Source organism: Anguilla rostrata, chromosome 7 (genome assembly GCF_018555375.3).
Source record: "Anguilla rostrata isolate EN2019 chromosome 7, ASM1855537v3, whole genome shotgun sequence".
Lineage (NCBI taxonomy): Eukaryota > Metazoa > Chordata > Actinopteri > Anguilliformes > Anguillidae > Anguilla > Anguilla rostrata.
In genome coordinates, this window is record NC_057939.1 from 3430174 (window position 1) to 3450546 (window position 20373).

A 20373-nucleotide genomic window follows, 5' to 3' on the forward strand; every position below is an offset into this window, starting at 1 on the left:
TCTGTTCTACTTTAATCTTCTGTCTCCCCCAGCTTAATGCTCTTCCGTGTTCAGTCTTGCAGTGCGCACACAGAATTTTTATGATTAGCAAGCATTTCAGTTTGTCAGCTTTACATCTACAAAATATACAGGCAAGAGTATATTAATTCACATCATCTCATTTTACGTTGTTCATTGTATATTGGTAAAGCTGGATGTTTTCTGAAAAAACCTAAATGTAGTCTCTAGGGGCTTTGTGTGTAATGTGTCAGGTAGTATAGAAACCAGGCAATCCTCTTTTTGCATCAGTGTACATTTCCATTGTGACCTGTTGAGTTCGTTTTTTTTGAGGTCGATAGTATCTGGAGGAGCCCATTCTGCTGACTGCCTAGAGGGCATAGCCCATTGTGTGTGATCAAACTTTTCTACAATTCATTTTCTGTTTGTTCTGAGGCGATGAGAACAGGCAGAACTGGATTATTATCAAGATGTACTACCCAGGACGATCACAGGAAAATGGAGGTCAAAATATGTGAAGGAAGGTGATATAGTTGTTTACAGCCTCGGGTTTAAGATATTTAAAGTGAAAAGAAAAACAAAAAATGAAAAGGCATACAGGACGTAGTTTAGGTGCTTACAGAAAGTACACAACACATAACAAAGACAAAAAAAAACACTCCTCACTTTGTTAAAATAACTCCAGGAGTCACATGAGGTAGAAAACATTCTCCCCAGAGAATGCCCAAACTGACTTATGAAGCTTATAGCTCTCCCACGACCTCAAAGAATGGACAGAGCAGGCTCCTAACACAACGCAAAGTAAAACAAGTCGAAGCTTTCACATTCAATAATAGGGAGTTCTATAAAAGCACACATTCTCTATACTACAATTCATAATGGGCGATATGTGTGACGTAATTATGAAGGGCTGACTCTAAACTGCTCATAGGTGTGAGCGCGTGAGTGAATGGTGTGTGTGCGCCCTGCGATAGACTGGCGACCTGTCCAGGGTGTATTCCTGCCTCTCGCCCAATGCACGCTGGGATAGGCTCCTGCAACCCCCACAACCCTGCCCAGGAATAAGCGGGTATAGATAATGGATGGACCCTGCCCAGGAATAAGCGGGTGTAGATAATGCATGGACCCTGCCCAGGAATAAGCGGGTGTAGATAATGCATGGACCCTGCCCAGGAATAAGCGGGTATAGATAATGGATGGACCCTGTCCAGGAATAAGCGGGTATAGATAATGGATGGACCCTGTCCAGGAATAAGCGGGTATAGATAATGGATGGACCCTGTCCAGGAATAAGCGGGTATAGATAATGGATGGACCCTGCCCAGGAATAAGCGGGTATAGATAATGCATGGACCCTGCCCAGGAATAAGCGGGTATAGATAATGGATGGACCCTGTCCAGGAATAAGCGGGTATAGATAATGCATGGACCCTGCCCAGGAATAAGCGGGTATAGATAATGGATGGACCCTGCCCAGGAATAAGCGGGTATAGATAATGGATGGACCCTGTCCAGGAATAAGCGGGTATAGATAATGGATACATGGACAAGTATAAAGGCAGATGTTACCCCATTCACATATTTACAGCCTATTCAATGTTAAAACATTCTTCAAACATGCCTTTGGGGGACATTGACTTTGCTTGCTCCACAGAACATTTCATGATCATGTGAACTCTGGTTGAAAAACATTTTTATTTAATGCCATAGAAACTTAAGAACAGTTATTTTATTGTGAAAGCAGCAAAATAAAACAGGAACTTACTAAAAAACGACCTGTACATGTGCAGCACCTGCACAGAACAAAAGGTAGGAAAACATAATTGGTATTAAAAAAATAATACTATAGTGGTAGGTGTTGGTGAGTTAGCAAACAAACAAAAGTTTCCCAAATGCTCATGAGTTAGCCACTTTTTGCAAACAAATCCTTGTTATTGTACTGTCAATGTAGTTTGCAGATAGCAATTTTAATTTAATAAAGTAACTCGATAAAATTCATGTAACTTATTGCAGGAGCTAATGATAATAGTTAAGTAGTTAATAAACAGTTAAGCTAACAGTGAACTACTTTTTAATTTCTCAGGAGAAATGTTATTGTTAAGGGTGGATTGTGTGAGTTGTGATTTCTGCTTGATGAATGAGCAGAAAGTAGCATATATTTACAGCATGCTTCATACTCAAAAACTAAATAGTACTGAGTGTTTTAATTGTGCCTGGTTAGCACACAGTACATACTTTATGTACATAGTTAGCACTGAGTGGTTTCTGAGATACCAATGTGTCTTCATGATACTGCTGCTTTCCATATTTCTACAAATTACATTAAAAATTACATTCACATGGCTGCTATTTATCCCATGTCATTAATAACCAGCCAATTTAAACACACATAGAATTTAAAGGCATACCATGCAGGATTTTTTTTAGCCTTGCTGTGGTCCTGTGTTTACAATCATGGTAAATGGACTGTATTTATATAGCGCTTTCTTATCTATATAATATATATATATATATATATATATATATATATATATATATATATATATATATATATATATATATCCAAAGTGCTTTATAATTGATGCCTCTCATTCACCCATTCACACATACACTCAGACACACACTCACGCCAACAGCGAAAGGATGCCACGCATCGTTAATTTAGTTTCAGAATACCACCGGGGACGTTTTATTTTGGCTTCAATTGTGGGATATTCCCCCTTCATTTTAACGCGAGCTGCAATGCTTTTTTTCCCTCGGCATGTGCAGTACTGGCTAATTGTCGGGACTTCACTAGTTTAGGTCAGCAGATGGCGTGCTTGCCTGTTTAGTTAAATGTTAATGTCTATGGCCAGCAAAAAAACACTCTCTTGATATCTGATCCCAAACCACAGGCTCTGTAGCCACGGCCAGCCCTCCCCACACAGAAAGGAGCGCTGACCTCCCAGACACATTTTAGAATAACAAATACGGGTAACCACCACGTGCACAAACACAGAGATGGCCAGTGCATCATAGATATGCCTTAGCATGGTGATTTTAATATTTTTAAGGTTAAAATCTTGCATGGCATGTCTTTAAGGTTTGTACCTTTAAAAAAAAAAAAAATCACAATCCAACAATACAACGAAAATGTACCATATTACAGTGAACATACATTTAGACCATAAAGTAATATCCATAAAATTGCAGGAAATATCAAATATTTTTTTTTAAAAGTCAATGGGCTCTTGCAGTCCCAGTTAATAGATCCAAACATTTCAAATGTTTTCGGTTGGTTCAGGAAGCTCCTTATAATCCGGCTCACTGGAGTGCACGCTGAAGGTCATCGGTGTTGGCTTCTGCTGTCTTCTCATTTGACAAAGCAGCACCACCGCCATAACTGCCACAATCATCTAAGGGAAAAGTGATAAGCGTTTTCAGAGGTCTTGGCAGACAGCAATTATGAAATAAGTTGGATGGAGTTAATGGACCTGAACATACAGTACTTTTGCAAAGCGAATCTTTTTTTATTTTTATTTTTTAAAATCAGGACCCCTTTAGAATCAACATGAGCAGATGTATTTCCACCAAATTAACTTATACAGTAAGTACAGTCACTGTAAGTTACAAGTACAAGTTTTGTTGTAAAGTGACCCCATATGGTGAGGTATGTTGAAACTCAACTCATAGTCTCACATACTGTCTGGAAAATAGCGCCCAGGGCGTTTAAGAAAAAAAAAGGGGGATTCGTACCACAAAGAAAGCGAATCCGAACAGTATTCCCAACATGCCGTTGATTGCTTTTTCCACGTATTTTACTACAAGAGGAAGGCAGGGCTAAAAAAAAAAAAAAAAAGAGACAAATGAATTTTTTACATTTTAAAAGGTACAGTTACAGAGGCTCCCAAATGGCAAACAAGGTACAAACAAAACAAGAACTGAAAATTAATCACCAAAGTATAGGAAGCCAGAAACCCCACTCAAACATAATTAAATGGATGCTAATGCAGATTGAGCCTTGGAGTAGTTGCCCCACCCATCCTAACTTCTTTCTCACTGATTCAAAAAATAAGGTTACAGTTATATACTCATATATACAGTTATATGAGTCCCATCAATAAAGTGTCAAAAAATTTTTTTTACCTCAGAATAAACCACTTCTTCAGACACATTGGCAGTTTTAGGTACTTCAATCTGTAATAGAAATGACAAACATGATCAAAGATGGCCTAACTCAGGCCTCAGGCCTGCCCAACCCTTATTTGGCACACACGATTCTATTAATTAGCAGCTCAACGAGATCTCTAGCTGCTGAAGGACGTTTCTTGTCTTGGAGAAACAAAAGCCACCATAGTCCAAGAAATTAATTCATATTCCACTGGCTTTGTATAGGCAACCAACTTTCTATTGAATCAACAAGTTACTTTATACTGCTGTGTAATCTGTATAGGCTTTTGTTCATAATTTTTGAATACTTAATTTACATAAATTCCTAGGCAGGAACATTCCCAACATTCCTCTGCATAAAAACTTGGCTGTAATTTTGATGTAGTGCCAAGGGTTTATGAATCTAGCGTTCATTTTCCAGATGCCTGCACCCACATTACAGTCACAAAAGAAACGGAATTCTTTAGCGAATATACCTCAGGTCATGGTCAATATTCACCAGAGCACCCAAGAACCCAAATACTACCTGCTACTTGTAATTTATAGGTAATATCCTTTGCTTTTATAAAAGTGATATTTGTAGAACTGGAAAAAAAAATAGTCTTGAAAAAAAGAATTTGTGACACTCACACATTTGGAGGTGTTCTTGTAATATTCGGGACAGTGACATGAGGGTGGGATATGTTCTCCCCAATCTTGGTAACCCTTGTCCATTCCACAGCATTCGAACTGTAAGCCCAAAACATCTGTGATTAGAATGTGCCACTATTCTCATTTCCCAAATAAATGAACAAATAAAGTCACTCTTAGGCAATTTAAATGTGTTGACTAGGAAGCTGAGATAATTCAACAGAAATGTACACTGCATTGGTGTTGAGCTGGCATTGAATACCTGATGAAACGTTTGCACTATAGTTTTTTTTCCATAAACCTTAACAGCAAATGTAGATCAGTCATGTAAATAGCCCTCAGGAAGCGTGTCCAGCTAAATCTGGTTCTAATTCAGGAAGAAGTCCCGTGAGGTAATTTGCGATTGGCCATAGAACCACTCAAGAAAGAAGGGGTGTGGTTTACAGAATTCTACACCTCATGGAACTATAGGTGGCACTGTAGCGTCATGATTGATTGGGTGCCTGTGAGAACCATGGTGTTCTGACTGAAGAGGGAACGGGGCAGGCAATACCTCCTTCTGTAAAGCGTCCAGAGAATTTTGGGTGTGCTCATCGGCCTTGTCCAAAGGTTTCTTGTCTTCAAAATGAGCCTTCATAGCTTCCTGAACCTTCAAATTATTTAGAGAGAAAAATAATTTTAAAAAGAGCCAGAGTTCGAGAAAGTTTTGAGCTCAATGTACAACTATTTTTTCTGTTCCAGTTCTGTTTTTGTGTGTTTCTGTTTTTTTTCTTCCTGAATGTGTAATTTGGATTTATGCCCCCTCAGGCACCACTGTCACCTATGCCTGCAAAGACAGTACAATCCCACAATGCATCTGAACCATTTGCAGTCCTCCAATGCACTGTGCAGCAGACACCACTTCCTACCCCCCAGCCCACACGGTAACACACCAGAGCTTGTGATGATTCGAGAAGAGGCATGTGTGGGCTTACACAAACCAAGTAATTTTACATGTTTAACTGGCAAAAAAAATGTTCTCTCCCACTTCACCTCAGCTGATGTGTGGTGAGCGTTTTGATGGAAAATGGCCTGCGGTGCATCGAGAGTGGGGTATGTCACGTTTGTATGACTGTGCCGTACATGTGGAATATGTATCTACCAGGAGAGAGTCTCAATATGATATTAAAGTTACATCGTTGATTTGTGTTAGATGTCTCCCACAAATAACTTTACTATTTAGTTATGTTACAGCCTTATTATATGATGCTTTAGGTTTTAATTTTTAATAAATTTGCTAAAATTACTAAAAACCTGTTTTCGCTTTGTCATTATGGGGTATTGTGTGTAGATTGATGAGAATAAAAATGAATTTAATCAATTTTAGAATAAGGCTGTAACGTAACAAAAGTTGGAAAAAGTGAAGGGGTCTGAATACTTTCCGAACGCACCGTACAGTATAACATACAGCGCATTTTCAATCATAACTGCAAAAGTAAATGCCGTATTACTTTTCAGAGAGCAGCCTACCATATCCATTCAGACTGGACAGTCAGGCGTCTGTCTTTGTCGTACCTGCGATTTTGAAGCTGCCGCTTTCCCTGCTATCACCATCATGGTAATGCACAGCAGGGATGCCCCGATACAGCACTGTAAAGAGAGTTATCAGTCAGTCACTCAACTTTTTAACCCAACGATACAACTGCCTTTATGGCACATTTTAAACAGTTAGTGGAATTCCTCAACAAATATTAATAAAAACGAAAATGAGGTGCGCACACGTATGCAGACATGTACGTGTGCATACCTAATATATTTATATGCATATTATTTTGATGTCACTTCAAGTATAACTGATTGGACCTCTTCTTTCCCCTCCACATAATGCAGCATCCTGATTGGTCCAGATGCTCCAACCAACCTGAAGCGATGCTTTTAAAAAAAAAGAAAAAAAAAAAGAAGAATTTTTTAATTTTTTATTACAGGGGCATGAGCGGGCAGTCCTACCAGGATCAGGGCCCACTTCTTCTCTTTCCGCGACCCATAAGCCCCGAGCACGGAGACCACCACCACAACGATCCCGAGGATGTAGAAGAAGACCAATCCCGGCACCATGTTGTCACCCTGTCCACAAACCGAGGAACAGCACACTTCTTACAGGTATTGTAAGGATTTTATGCATGTAACAAAGGTTATTAAAAATGAGTCGTTGAATGGGCACTGCAGCTTATTACACAACAGTGATATGTGTGCCCTGGTTGGCAGAGGTGTCACTCTTACCTCTTCAATTGCATGGTATGCACCATGTCCAAAGATTGCTAGTGCAAGTATTAGGCCTCCAATAATCTGTGGGACAAAGGAACATAAGAGTTTTGTTGCATGCTACAGGTTCTATGGGTTTATATGGCCTTTGGATGTAATGGCATTAAAGCTGAATACAAACCAGTGCTGACATGATGTGGGCTTTTGCAAGATAACCAGCTTTGCTAATGTTCACTGAGCTTAGACGATGCAAAACTATGACACACACACACACACACACACATACACACGTCTTTTTCCACACCGTTTTCTTTGATGAAACTCAGGGGCAACCATGGTTCTCTGCACCCAGGTACATATTCTCATTACATTACATTACATTTATTTGGCAGACGCTTTTATCCAAAGGGACGTACAATGAGTGCATATCGAAGGTCACTGGAACAACTACAAAACACAGGTCCGATAAGGTACAATACTCGTTTTGTAACAGTTATTCACAGCCATGAAAACATTTAGTCCAGTTCACACAGTAAACATTACTCTAACCTAACATATGCTAAGTCAAACTAGGAGGCATGACAAGCTACAACATCAAGATAATGATACAAAGTACAATATAAGTGCTGGATGGAGGTACCTGTAACATGAAAGTGCCACAGGTACACTTGTAGCATGAAAGAGGGGATTTAAGTGATAAAAATTATCCCAGATTGGGAAGACATTCCCAGATTCTCAGACACATCATCTGGAGAAGGTGCAGACCACTGGTGTCACACCGCACAAGCCTGGGGCAGCAAGTGTCACAAGCAGCCAATGATGTCACAAGCAGTCAATGATGTCACAAGCAGCCAATGATGTCACAAGCAGTCAATGATGTCACAAGCAGTGATGCGCTGCGATTACAATTCCAAGCATGGGGTGTCACCAGAAAGACCTCAAATTCAAAGGTTAACTGCGGATGTCATATCACAATGCTACGTGACACCCTACTGTGGGTGATGACCACAGGACAGTGGGTCGCTTGATTTCATAGCTGTGGCACCAGGCATTACCATGGCGAGATAAGCAAAAGCATAACATGGAAACAGTCATAACACCCCACAGCTAGACTGCCGATGGTGTAAAACAAACAGTGGCGAATGGTAGCTGACTCAGCGACAGAACCAACGATGCAATTCAACACCTCGGCACATGATAGCATAGCTGGAAAAAGAGAACCTAAACTTGTCAGTCAGCACTAAATTTCCCCAGTGTTTAAAAAAACTGGGAACACATGCAAAGGACTGTTGCAGGAAATGGCGGAACAGTGCGCTCATAAATCCAGTTCCACTGGTGCATCTCACAAAGCCTCGAAGTCTGTTGCATGCTTAGCCATGGTAGCAACAGGGCAATACTCTATTGAACGGCTAAATTAAAGGGAAAAAAGAGCACATCCATGCCTGCTGCCCCATCCCCACCCCACCCTGAGTCTCTTGACCTCTGTATTTTTTAGGTCCTGGTTACGCCCCTGCTGACACGCTGCCAGTAGCCCCAGGCACACAACCAGCTGAGACTGGTGTGGATCTGAAGGACATCATAGAATGGTTCCTCTGAGACAACGATGGGCCTCGTGTGGGTGGAGACGGCTGACCCTGCGCGGGGGGCGGAATGCCATGGTATGAATCCACTGAACAAGTGCCGCCATTGTATGAGCCCGCTAAACAAGTGCTGGCATGGGGTGAACACGTGCCGCTACCAGTGTTATGAGGGCAGCAAAGTCACCATCCCTATGCCACTAGGGGGCGTAATAGCTGGTAGAGATGGGCTTGACCCGCGGCTCACCCCAGTCGCTAATTTCATCCATCCTTGTCTCCTCGGTCCTTGCCTGACCCGGAAATTCGACTGAGGTCCGCCATCTTAAAGGACACTCCGACCCATTGAGTGCCCCCCTTGAAGGAGCTAGGAGCAAGGAGATAGGAGGCTCCGGAAAGGATGCCTGAGCAAGGAAACACAGGTGGATACTTCGCGGAAGTTGTTTTTTTTGGGAAAACGCGTGATGTATAAATTACTAATCTGTGGATCCACCTCGCCCCATCTACTATGCCTTTAATTGACATGGGTTCAAACCGATGCTTGAAAGAGCAAGGATGTTCCATTTGCCTAATAAACGTTTCCTTGATTCCTCCGTCCTCACATCCTTTCCTTGCTTCCTTTCCTTGCGTCCTCCGATGGGTGGAGCTAGGAAAGGATGCAAGGAAAGGAAGCAGCCAGATAGCCAAGAGCTTAAATTTTCTGTGTGAATGGCTCACGCGTAATTTACTGAGGTTACGTGCAATGTTGCCAGCTTGAACTTAAATACACCACTTACGACGCTTGCTGGCTGGTGTGAGAGTGTCAGTGAGAAACACATTCTACACATTCCTTCACGAACAGACACAGGCGCACAATATAACACACACACACCCCCACGCACACACACCCACGCACCTAAGCTTGCTATAACATATTCACTTCGTGAATCATTCAGCGCTTATCTTTACTATTACACGTCACCTGATTGCTGCCTCACTTCCAAATTGGGATTGTTTTTGCAGTTCCATAGAAACGCTCTGCCTTCTCTCATCATCTTCACCCATCTCCCTCCTCCCATTGTTTTCTTTTTTGCCATTTTCTCCCCAATTTAGTCGTTATACCAATTCCCCGTGTGTATCACACGGTCCTGACACATCCTGAGCAGAATCATGTGGTTGCTGTCTTTTCCTATGGTTACAGTTAGTTTAATGTCATACTTTATTGAATCCCATGGGGGTAATTTGTCCTCTGCATTTGACCCATCCTCGCCCTGTGCGAAATTGGTAGCCTGTCCTGAGTGTATTCCTGCCTCTTGCCCAGTGCATGCTGGGATAGGCTCCAGCTCCCCCCGCGACCCTGCCCAGGATAAGCGAGTATAGATAATGGATGTATGGATGGATTTGACCCATCCTAGTTACTGAGGAGCAGTGAGCCACAGTGCAGTGCCCAGGGACCAACTCCAGTTAGGAGGCCAGTACCTTAGTCAAGGGCAACGGCAGGAGTATACCTAACCTAACATACATGTCTTTCTTTTTTGATTGATAACTAAAATTCATGTCCTTAAAATTGCCTGTAACCGATATTTGTCTGGTCATTTTAGCGAATACCAATTTGCCCTGTTTTAGCCTTAATTATAACACAAATACAAATGGCAGCCATGTTTCCACATTGATGGAAGAACAACATGGGCACAGATGTCAACTTGTGCAGGAAACATGAACATTTTATTTAGCCTATATAACAGAATATTTTAACTTGCTTACTTTATTATTAGGCAGAGACCATGTGCCCTGAATCATAATGAGTCTCTGTATAACTGCTGAATTTGATTGATAAAAATGATAACCAAAAAATAAATAACAAGAGGTTCTCATGACGACTATCGCAGTTTCGAATGATCTCATTGATCATTGTGCAACTGAATGAGAGAAAAATACCAGCCTTCCAAAAACAAAACACCCAGTGTAACAGTTCAAATAAATTATAAAATATTTCTCAAGCAAACCTTCTTATGCAACTTGTACAACAGTGAAATTAACAGTACCAACAAGATACCGGATGTAGACACTTCGTGGAACTTCTTTTTATCTTTAATCGATAAACACGCCCTCTTGATCTAAAATAGGATGAAAGGAAGTGAAAATATGTGGTTTTCTGCACAACTCTCAGTGTTAATTTGTGAGCGTAATCTAGCCTGGGCAAAGGCTAGACAGTCTGACGGTTGAGGTTTTGTTTTCTTCAGAAGTGCAATTTCCTCATTAGAAAACCAGATGTCAGATGTCAGCAGGTCCTGGTGGTCTGGATCCTCATTTTATAAAGCTTTCAGCTGATCTCATTGCTGACACATCTCTTCCGACTGCAGCTGGACTAACTATCACTAATCTGCAGGGCACTCCCAATCTAGGATTACCCTTATGACTTACATCCTTCTATCTTTTTGATCGACCACTTTTATGGTACACGTGTACTTCCGTCTAGCACTTATATTGCACTTGTATCCTTATCTTGGTGTTGCAGTTCATTGCCATGCCTCCTAGTTTGACTTTAACTTTCTCACCTTGCCTATGCTTACAATAAATCGACTGCTTAACTTAGGCCTGAGTATGAATGCAGCTAATATCTGTCCACCAGGTTTCAAAGTGTCTGTATTAATGGCCAGAAGTCACTGTTAATCTCCGACGAAGGTCCTCAGGGTTCCATCCTGGGCCCAATATTATTCACCATTTATATTAATAATCTTCCAGAATCAGTCAAAAATGCCAACATCCGCCTTCATGCTGATGGCACTATTCTTTATACCTGTGCTGACTCTTTATCAGAAGCAATTAAGAACCTGCAACAATCATTTAATTCTTTCCAGACTGACCTGCAGAATGCCAAACAGTTTTTTTTTATAAAACTAGGGTGAAGTATTTTTCTAAATTAGTATACCAGTTTTGTAGCCCAGGGCCTATTAGCGCTATGGATGGTAATCTGATTGAGCAAGTTACACTATATAAATATTGGAGGATATGGCTGGATGACAAACTTTGTTTTAAAACTCATGTGGGAAACCTTTTAAAAAAAGCATAAAATTAAGCTGGGCTTTTATTTGTAGAAACAAATTATGTTCTACAAATGCAGTAAGAAGGAAACTGGTTGTCGCAACCTTCCTGCCTTTAAGTAACTATGGTAATATTTTATCTTTGCACTCTTCCACAAGTACTTTACATACCCTGGATACCGTTTATCATGGTGCCGTTTTTTTAAAATCCAATTCTAAGCATCTTACTCACCACTGCCACCTTTATAAAGCGGCAGGTCTTACCTCCCTAGCTGACCACAGATGGATACATTGGCACCCTTTAATTTACAAAGGTTTTATTGGAATACATATATATGTATATATAAACATATATATATATTCCACCATATTTATCAGGACTTCTTAACCATTGTTCTTCTAAACATAATCTCGAACAGCGTTTGGTAAAATGGCTTTTATTAATTTTGCCCCAGGGAGTTGATATCACTTACAAAAAAATGTTCACAATGGTCACAATTAGGTTATTTATATGAATCTCTTGAGCTGACTTTTTTTTTTTTTTGCTCTACTGTAATAAATAAGGTAAATTAAAGGCATCATATTAAAAGCAGACGGAAAAATGTAAGTAACCTGATGCCGTCACTAAAATTGTCATTATATCGAATCCGTGTAGCCTACTCTGTTCTCAACAACTGCCGAATGAATACCGCAACGACAGCACACATCGGGAAAATTTCATTAGCCTAATTAATCCAGGCACAACGTTTAACACGAAACCGCACTATATATGGAACATGCAATAGTCTACACACCTCGATGTAAATAACTGATGCAGGCGGCTTAGAGGCGAACTTTACATTGCATGGAACAGTCCGACAGCCGTGACTTAACGAAGAGTAAAACGTTTTGGAATTTATTATGAAACGAATATTAGATTTTTTTTTTTTTTAAAGAGGTTTTTTTAAATATAAAATGTCTATATTAAAAAGCAAGAAAAACAGTAGCCTAGTTAATTAACGAAGAAAACCTTATCAAAACAAAAAAGTAGAGTCTCTGTTTGAAAAAATAAACTTTACCCCGAGAATGATGTTGAAGATAAGGAAGGGTCGCTTCATACAGACGTTCGTTTTCCTCATTTTTTCTAGGAAAAATTATTGCCCTGTAAGTAGAGAGTAAACCGCTGCGGGAGAAATAGTTCGATGACTTCGTATCGAAAACATGTCCTGGGTTATATTATGTTGCAATAGCGGAAGAGACAGGGCGGGCGTATTCCATTGCGACTTGGAGACCATCCTACAACGCAGTATTCTGCTCTGCTGGGAATATTCAGGCATGCGAAGTACTGGACCAGATGTTCATTCCGCGAGCAGGAATGAGTGAAGACAGGCGGAGGACGGGAACATCTTTGAAAAAAGAACATATTATGCAATCGTTCGGACAGCTGAACTATATTTGAATGGGAAACTGTGAAAGATTGAAATGCAGGACTAGAAGAAGAAGAAAAAAAGATTGTTATGGCGGCAAGCCAAAGGGAGAACGTCCTTACGTTGCGTCAACCAACACGCCCCCCCCCCCTCCCTCGCGATTCCTCTTTCTGTCCCTCCCCAGTTTACTGAACCTTGTTCTTGGCGGCGACATCTGCCCCGTGGTCGACTTTTCCTCGAATTAGCTGTGCAAGTCATGTTCAGTTATTATAGAGAATTTATTCGATTTTTTATTAATATGTTACATTAAGTGAAAGCGTGCCATCGATTGTGTGTGTGTGTTTTTTTTTTTTTTTTTTGCTTTGATTGCATTCTTAAATTGAGGATATTTTAAGTAGGCTGTAGCCTTTTCTCATTAATACATTTCTCCACCAATTTTTGAAAGCGAAAGCTTATTCATGGCGCAGTTTTACGAGACTCTTCGGTTTCCAAGTGGTGAAGATAAATCGTGCTTTGTGTGACAACAAGGAAGAGGGAGCACGGTTTCTCTCGTGATTGTGGTGTCGGTCCGTTCAGCACCTACTACAGACTACAGAGGTTCAGATACCTGGGACGACCACGGAAAATGACAGGCTCCCAGTCAGGATGAGCGAATGTTGCTAATTGTCAAATACACAGCAGCTGCCTAGTTGAGGGCCTATATAAAGGCCTACGAGGGAGACCCAATCGTGGCAATCTCGCTACTATGTGCGCATTATCATGCCTCTAAACCAGGATCTTTGCGATTGCTTTGTGGAGCTGTTGGAATTGTTATTTTGTGGACATTTCTTTTTGGTTCTGTGCTCTATAGGGAATAAGATACATGGTGGTAAGCCATTACACTTCCTTCCATGTGTCTTGTACATTTGCTGCTGGTGTGACTATACACGCCACCGATCAACATTTTAAGAAATCTGGATTAAATCACACAGCACGAATTTACGAAGTGTCACGTTGAAATTAGATTTTGTTTGTTTGCCCCCCCCCCCCACCAAGTTTTCAGTTGCTTTGTAGCAATCACTGTTTTAACAGCAGTTATGGTCTTCTGCAGTCTGCTATAAGAAACGGTAAATTCGTATTATACTTGTATTGTTATCCATGGATTATACTGGTTTGGTTAGATCTGGTTAGGTTTTCCGAGTAGTAGCGGATGAAGTTTAGGATTCTTAGGCCTCTTATATTTGCGTTTGCCTTTTTAGTTTTCTACTAGGTTTCTAGATTTTCCAGTAGAATTCCAAGGCATGTAAAGTCAACCGCATTAGCATCAGAGAGAACAGATAAATTATATTGGTCATGTTGATTGATTGTGTGATTGTTGTGATGCCTTCCATGATGGAAAGGTGGAAAGACTGACAAGTTTCCTGATGTTTTCTATGGTGAGTGGGGGAGAGAAGGATTAGGAGATTGAGCAGTCCAGCCATCCAGAGGTAAAGATGTGCATTTGTGAAGTTGTCTGAGATGCGTTGGATTGTGTTTTATGTTGGTTTAGATCCATTTTGTGGATCTAAGACGAGACCAAAACAACATGATGTTTTAAAATGACAGAGTGGAGAAATATAAAAAGAGATGATTTGCACATACTGTATGTCAATGATGTTAACTAACACATTTTGTAATAATGTAACTACTGGACAAACAAAAACATCTTATCTCAAGAGTTTGACAAACGGTTTTTGCGCTGATGGTTGCTTTTTAGAAACTGGACTGTGAACCCTGCTTTGAAACTTGTTTTTTTTTACCTGTTTGACCTGCTTGTATGACCCTTATGTGGAGGGTAATTAGCATTTGACTATTGAAGAGATTTTACCCTGCTTGGCAGAGTGACAGCTGATGTCCTTTGGGGGCTGTACCTCTCTGTGCTGCATGAATAAACATCGCTGATTTACAAACTACCCTAAATTCATAGTGGACATTTTCCACGAAAATTTGGTTAGGCTGTTCAAGCTTCATGGCAGAGGGAACATTGCTAGTGTCACCTCACAGCGAGAAGGTCGTGGGTTCAAATCCCAGCCCTCTTCTCGGTAGTTCACAAACTTGTTCAACCACCAGTTCCTCTCTCCACCTTTTTTTTTTTTTTTTTTTTAAACTGTGAAATGCGATGTATATCTTAATGTTTTTCATCAGGAAATAAATAAGATAAACAATACTCGCCAAATTATTTCCTCACCCATTTCCACCCCTGCCCCCCTCCACCCCCCCTTTTTTTTGTTGTTGCAAGATCAGGGGCAGCAGATTCGCATACACGCTAGTTTGTGCACACAAAAAGTTCAGTTTCCGCTCCATAGAAACATAGGCTGCCCGTTTCTAGGTCCAATACCAAGTTCTCACACTTCGTAGCCTAAACCAAAGGCAGGACAGTGAGCAACATTTAGCCATATGCGTACAGTAATATGCCTCCGTCCGTTTGCGTGCTCAGTACCATGCGCTAAAAGACAAAAGGCACTGCGGTCTGTATAACAGTCTAGTTTAGAGAGAGCTGTCAACTCGATGCAAACAAACGTGGCCAATAATTGACAGGGTTCAGGTGCAATGACACCAGAGGAATAGGCAGAGGAGGGGCAGACCGCACCAGTGTCAATGATTAGCTGGAAGAAAAAAAAAAACTGCCAAAAATGAAAAATAGCCCAAATTGTGACAAGCCGCTCAAAGCCATAATGAAGAACACTTTGAGTTTAGCCATTTTGTTGGATATCTTGGTATTCAACGTTGTAAGGGAAATTTACACTGTTCTGTGATCTTGACTGGGATCAAACAACCAGTTCAATATTCCCAATGAAATTCATCGACATCCTGATAAAAAACGAGAGTATGACGTGTCATAGACCAGAGGTCACTATCCCCCAACTCCATGACACTGTAAAGAGATACAGCAACATACAATGTCAAATGCAATTCACACACCTTTTTAAATTTTACTTTATATTTTACCTACATATTTTCAGGAAGTCCCTCGTCTGATCTTGGAAGCACAGATGTTTATTTAATTTTCACAGAAACCTTGCCAGAGAAGGGAACAGATTTGCTCATACGTGCTAGAAATGTATAAACCTCGCGTGTAAAGGCCACAGCCCTGGTATATGCAGAGCAATTGGACAACTTTCACGTTCATTTTATACTTCACAATAAAAATACTTTACAGTGTTCCCAACCTGCTCCACCTGAGGCAAAACAGACAAGTTCCCTTTTCAAAGAAACAGTCTGAGGCACGGCTTACAGTAAAAGCATTTTTTTTTTCACTTTTGTTTGTTTGCTTTTTCAGTGGATGTGTTGCAACAATGGCCTTTTGTCATATCCAGTAACTCCATGCTCCATCGCCACGGGAACAATTCCTCAGAGCTCACGAGCGCATTGAATTGCAATTGCAAAGAGCACTTTAACCTTGAGTAAACCTGAATGCAACGCAGTGTTGAAGCACAGAAAAGGCGGGCATGGCTCCAGTGGCGGCAGTGTATTATAATGGGCAAGTATAATGGGTCTCGTAACCTAATGGTCACAGGTTCGATTCCTGGGTAGGACCCTTGAGCAAGGCACTTAACCTGCATTACTTCAGTGTATATCCAGCTGTATAAATGGATGCAATGTGCAAGTCGCTCTGGATAAGACCTTCTGCTAAATGTCTGCAATGTAATGGTATGAATGTGAAATCGTGTACAATACAACAGTAAACATTTCCTAATAATACTTTTTGTTTTTTTGTTTTTAAAACTAAGACCAGGCTATTGCTATGAGGTGCCCTGCTGGATCTTTTGTTTGGACACTCAAGTATTCTAAATGTGGAGACTCTTTCTTTCTTTCATTCTTCATTCCTTCCTTCTAGTAATGTCATAATAATGTTTTCTTTTTAGTTATACAGTGCCTTCAGAAAATATGCACCTCATATTAAGTTTATGACATAGCTGTAGCTATGGTACATTTTGAAAAGAGACTTGTTTGTTTTGCCTCAGGTGGAATATGTTGGCGAAACTCCAAAGTTGGAATTCTGATAAATAAAATCATAATTACGAGAAATAAACTCGAAATAAACTCGCAAAAGAACAGAAGTCACAATTGCGAGATTTTCTTTTTGCTTCATTTTTAAGACATTTGGATTTGAGATCAAAAGATGAATGTGAGACAAATGTACGGACAATCAGGTTTTATTTCATAGTATTTACATGCATATATGTTTTACCATTTTACAGATGCCCCCCATGTCCAATGCTTAGAAAAAACAAAAACAAAAAAGAAAACATTTTTTTAATTGAAACTGACCAAAAAAAAAAAAAAAACATTTACCTCTCAGAAATTGTACAGAAATGCTTTTCAAGAATGATACATTGGCTAAAACAGCCCAGTGTAGGAGCTCTGCTTATGACCCCATTTTAACTTCAGTGTTATTTTTTACTGTGTGCAGGTTTTAATTTCTGAAGCTCTGTGGTTGGTTTTGGATCTTCTGAGTGGACCTTTGCCATTGCTTTTGCATTCCTGTCAATTTGGATCAACAGCCTCATGCACGGGACCAGGCCGACGACCTGTAGATGGGAACAAAGAGCGGGAGATCAGTCATGTAGTTAAACTAAGTGTTCCGGAAAGTGTCCCAAAAGCAGAGAGGGCGATGCACAGAGGTAGCCGAATGAAGCGGTCCGGCAGGCGTGTGCAATCTGATGATTTGTGAAGATATGAGGGAGTCCGTTTCGCCGCCCGGTAGACCAGCACCAAGCTTTTGAATTTAATGCGAGCCAATATACGACACGATTAAGGCAGTGATGTTTTTGAACTTTTATTATGATTTTAACTGAGATTTGACCAGGTTGAGTGGTGCCTCCTTTTCTGTGTGTGCACCATAGATTCCCAGGCAGTAAGTCAAGAAGATAACTATTCCAAATGCAGGCCAGGACAATCCAGTGCTGTTGGCCAGGTCAACCTGTTAAAATAGATGACACTTTCAATTTTAACTTGCCTAGCCCCTTGCCTTGGACATCACATCTCAAGTCATCAGATGTATATAATATGTTTGTGAGCGTGTGGGGGTGGCGTGGTGGTTGTGGTGCCGGATGCAGGCGGAGAGATGGGGGAGTGGTTTAGCCGGCCGGCAGCCGCAGCTGTGGGCGGTTACGTGATTAATTCTAATCTTTATCTGCACCGCCTGCAGTGAGACCTTGGTTCGATGGATGCACACAGTAACCTGCGTTGTTGCCGTTCTCGTTGTTAGTGTTAATCAGTTTAACCATCAGGGTCCAAGTTGAACTATGCGGTTGTTCCCTGCACTTGGACCGGTACTTCTCTCTAGGGTTTTGTCATACTTGTTCCTGGTTATGGTTATACACTTTGTTGTACGTCGCTCTGGATAAGAGCGTCTGCCAAATGCCTGTAATGTAATGTAGCCTGAACAGTAACAGCTACAGCAATGGCTACAGCTACAGCAACAGTGCCGCTGTACCACTGTATGAAATAAACCCGAGTGCATCTTACCATACCGTGCCTGTGTGGTTCTGTCAGACTAATTACAGTGAGTTTCCATTTCTGAAAGCACACTAATGGTAATCACTGTAATGGTAATGGTAATGCACTGCATTTATATAGTGCTTTTATCCAAAGCACTTTACAATTGATGCCTCTCATTCACCCATTCACACACACACTCACACTCACACACCAACGGTGAAAGGCTGCCGTGCAAGGTACCAATCAGCTCGTTGGAAGCAATTAGGGGTTAGGTGTCTTGCTCAGGTACACTTCGACACGCCTAGGGCGGGGCATTGAACCGGCAACTCTCCGACTGCCAGACAACCGCTCTTACCTCCTGAGCTATGTTGTACCCCCACTGTATGTCTAGTTTATTTCTCATTGATTGCTATGTGGCAATGTTTTTCCTCTTATACCTCGGGTATACTTAAAAATATTTTCAGGAAGTGTATAGACTGGAGCAGGCTGCTTTTACCAGTTCAACTTTCATTTCTCCACCAGCTTTCCTGTGTCCCGGTATAACGAATCAGCCCCAGAATGACTCCAACCATCTAGCGACAACAAAAGCCCTTACAATATGTTACACATTTCAATGTTGAGTAAATCATCTGCTTTTTTTTTCTTCATTTATTACAGGCTTTTTAAAGAGAGGGGCCACGTCCAAATCAACACACTTGCCTACTATTGAGTATGCAAGTCACATACAAGTTGTATACACAAGTTGCATACTCTATAGCAGGTAAGTGTGCTGAAGTGAACACAAGGCATTAAACTGCTCTTGCAGTGCCCCCTATGGGTTGTAATTTTCAACTACGTTGCACTACTGGCCAGGACTAAATCGGTGATGCCAAAGCAGGTGTTTGTCCATACTTATTCCACACTTATTGCAGATAAAATAAATAAAATTCCTAATACTGCGTTTTATTCAGCTTAATCGGTATTTTGATTATTTTAAGTTTATGGGCATACCATTAAACAACCTCTGTCTTTTAAGTTAGTATTAACTCCTCACGCACCAATTAAAAATCAGTACCCAGTGTTGTTAGGCAGAATTTGAAAATGCAGCTTTCTAGCAGGTTTCAAGTAATCTCTGCCTACTATAATGCTTGTAATTAATGCTCCCATTACTGTTTAGTTATGGTAATGATTTAAATCATGAAAGAATAAGTAATGGCCACTTAGTTGTTTAATTAAAGACAAAATCTCGTTCTGTGTGTTCTGTGTGTTCTCCCCCATGTTCGTGTTGGTAGTCCGGTTTCCTACCACAGTCCAAAGCCAAAGGTAGACTCCGAATTGTCCATAGGTGTGAGTGAATGGTGTGTGTGTGTGTGAAGGTGAGTGTGTGTGTGTGTGTGTGTGTGTAAGTGTGTGCATGCGTATGTGTGTGTGAGTGAATGGTGAGTGAATGGTGTGTGTGTGTGTGTGTGTGTGTGTGAAGGTGAGTGTGTGTGTGTGTGTGTGTGTGAAGGTGAGTGTGTGTGTGGAAGTGTGTGCATGCGTGTGTGTGTGTGTGTGTGTGTGTAAGTGTGTGCATGCATATGTGTGTGTGAGTGAATGGTGAGTGAATGGTGTGTGTGTGCCCTGCGATGGATTGTGTATTTCCTTCCTTTCTCCACGAATATGAATGAGGACATCAAATAGTCTCTGCAGTGGGGATTTCATGTGGCGTGTACTGCAAGTTTTTTTTTTTTTAACATTGTCCGCTAACTGCTTCCTCTGTCGCTTTCCACTGAATAAATGCTAGCCAGTGTCCTGAAAATGGCACTCTCACGTAGTTCTCACGCAGCAAGAGAAAAATCTGTTGACTGAGTTTTTTTTTTTTTTTTTCTGAATGTGTGGTGTGAATTTCCAGTCCTCTGCAATCCTCTG

At 40.9% G+C, this 20373-nt stretch overlaps 2 protein-coding genes across 2 annotated transcripts in view; one reads left to right on the forward strand and one right to left on the reverse strand.

Moving 5' to 3' along the window:
* Nucleotides 1-1673: 1673 nt before the first annotated feature.
* On the reverse strand, nt 1674-13068 carry LOC135258798 (tetraspanin-8-like). Its single transcript, XM_064342388.1, has 9 exons — nt 12673-13068; nt 7036-7101; nt 6763-6879; nt 6331-6405; nt 5330-5425; nt 4777-4875; nt 4123-4173; nt 3733-3816; nt 1674-3392 (listed from the first exon to the last, which is right to left on the reverse strand). Exons 1-9 carry the CDS (start codon nt 12730-12732, stop codon nt 3258-3260), a joined length of 783 nt encoding a protein of 260 aa, XP_064198458.1. The 5' UTR covers nt 12733-13068; the 3' UTR covers nt 1674-3257.
* Nucleotides 6781-20373, forward strand: part of LOC135258795 (transmembrane protein 19-like) — a 33079-nt gene continuing 19486 nt past the window's right edge. Inside the window, exon 1 of the mRNA XM_064342380.1 lies at nt 6781-6915. Coding sequence (XP_064198450.1) covers nt 6869-6915 — 47 coding nt within the window. The 5' untranslated portion in view covers nt 6781-6868. The remainder of the gene's footprint in view (nt 6916-20373) is intronic.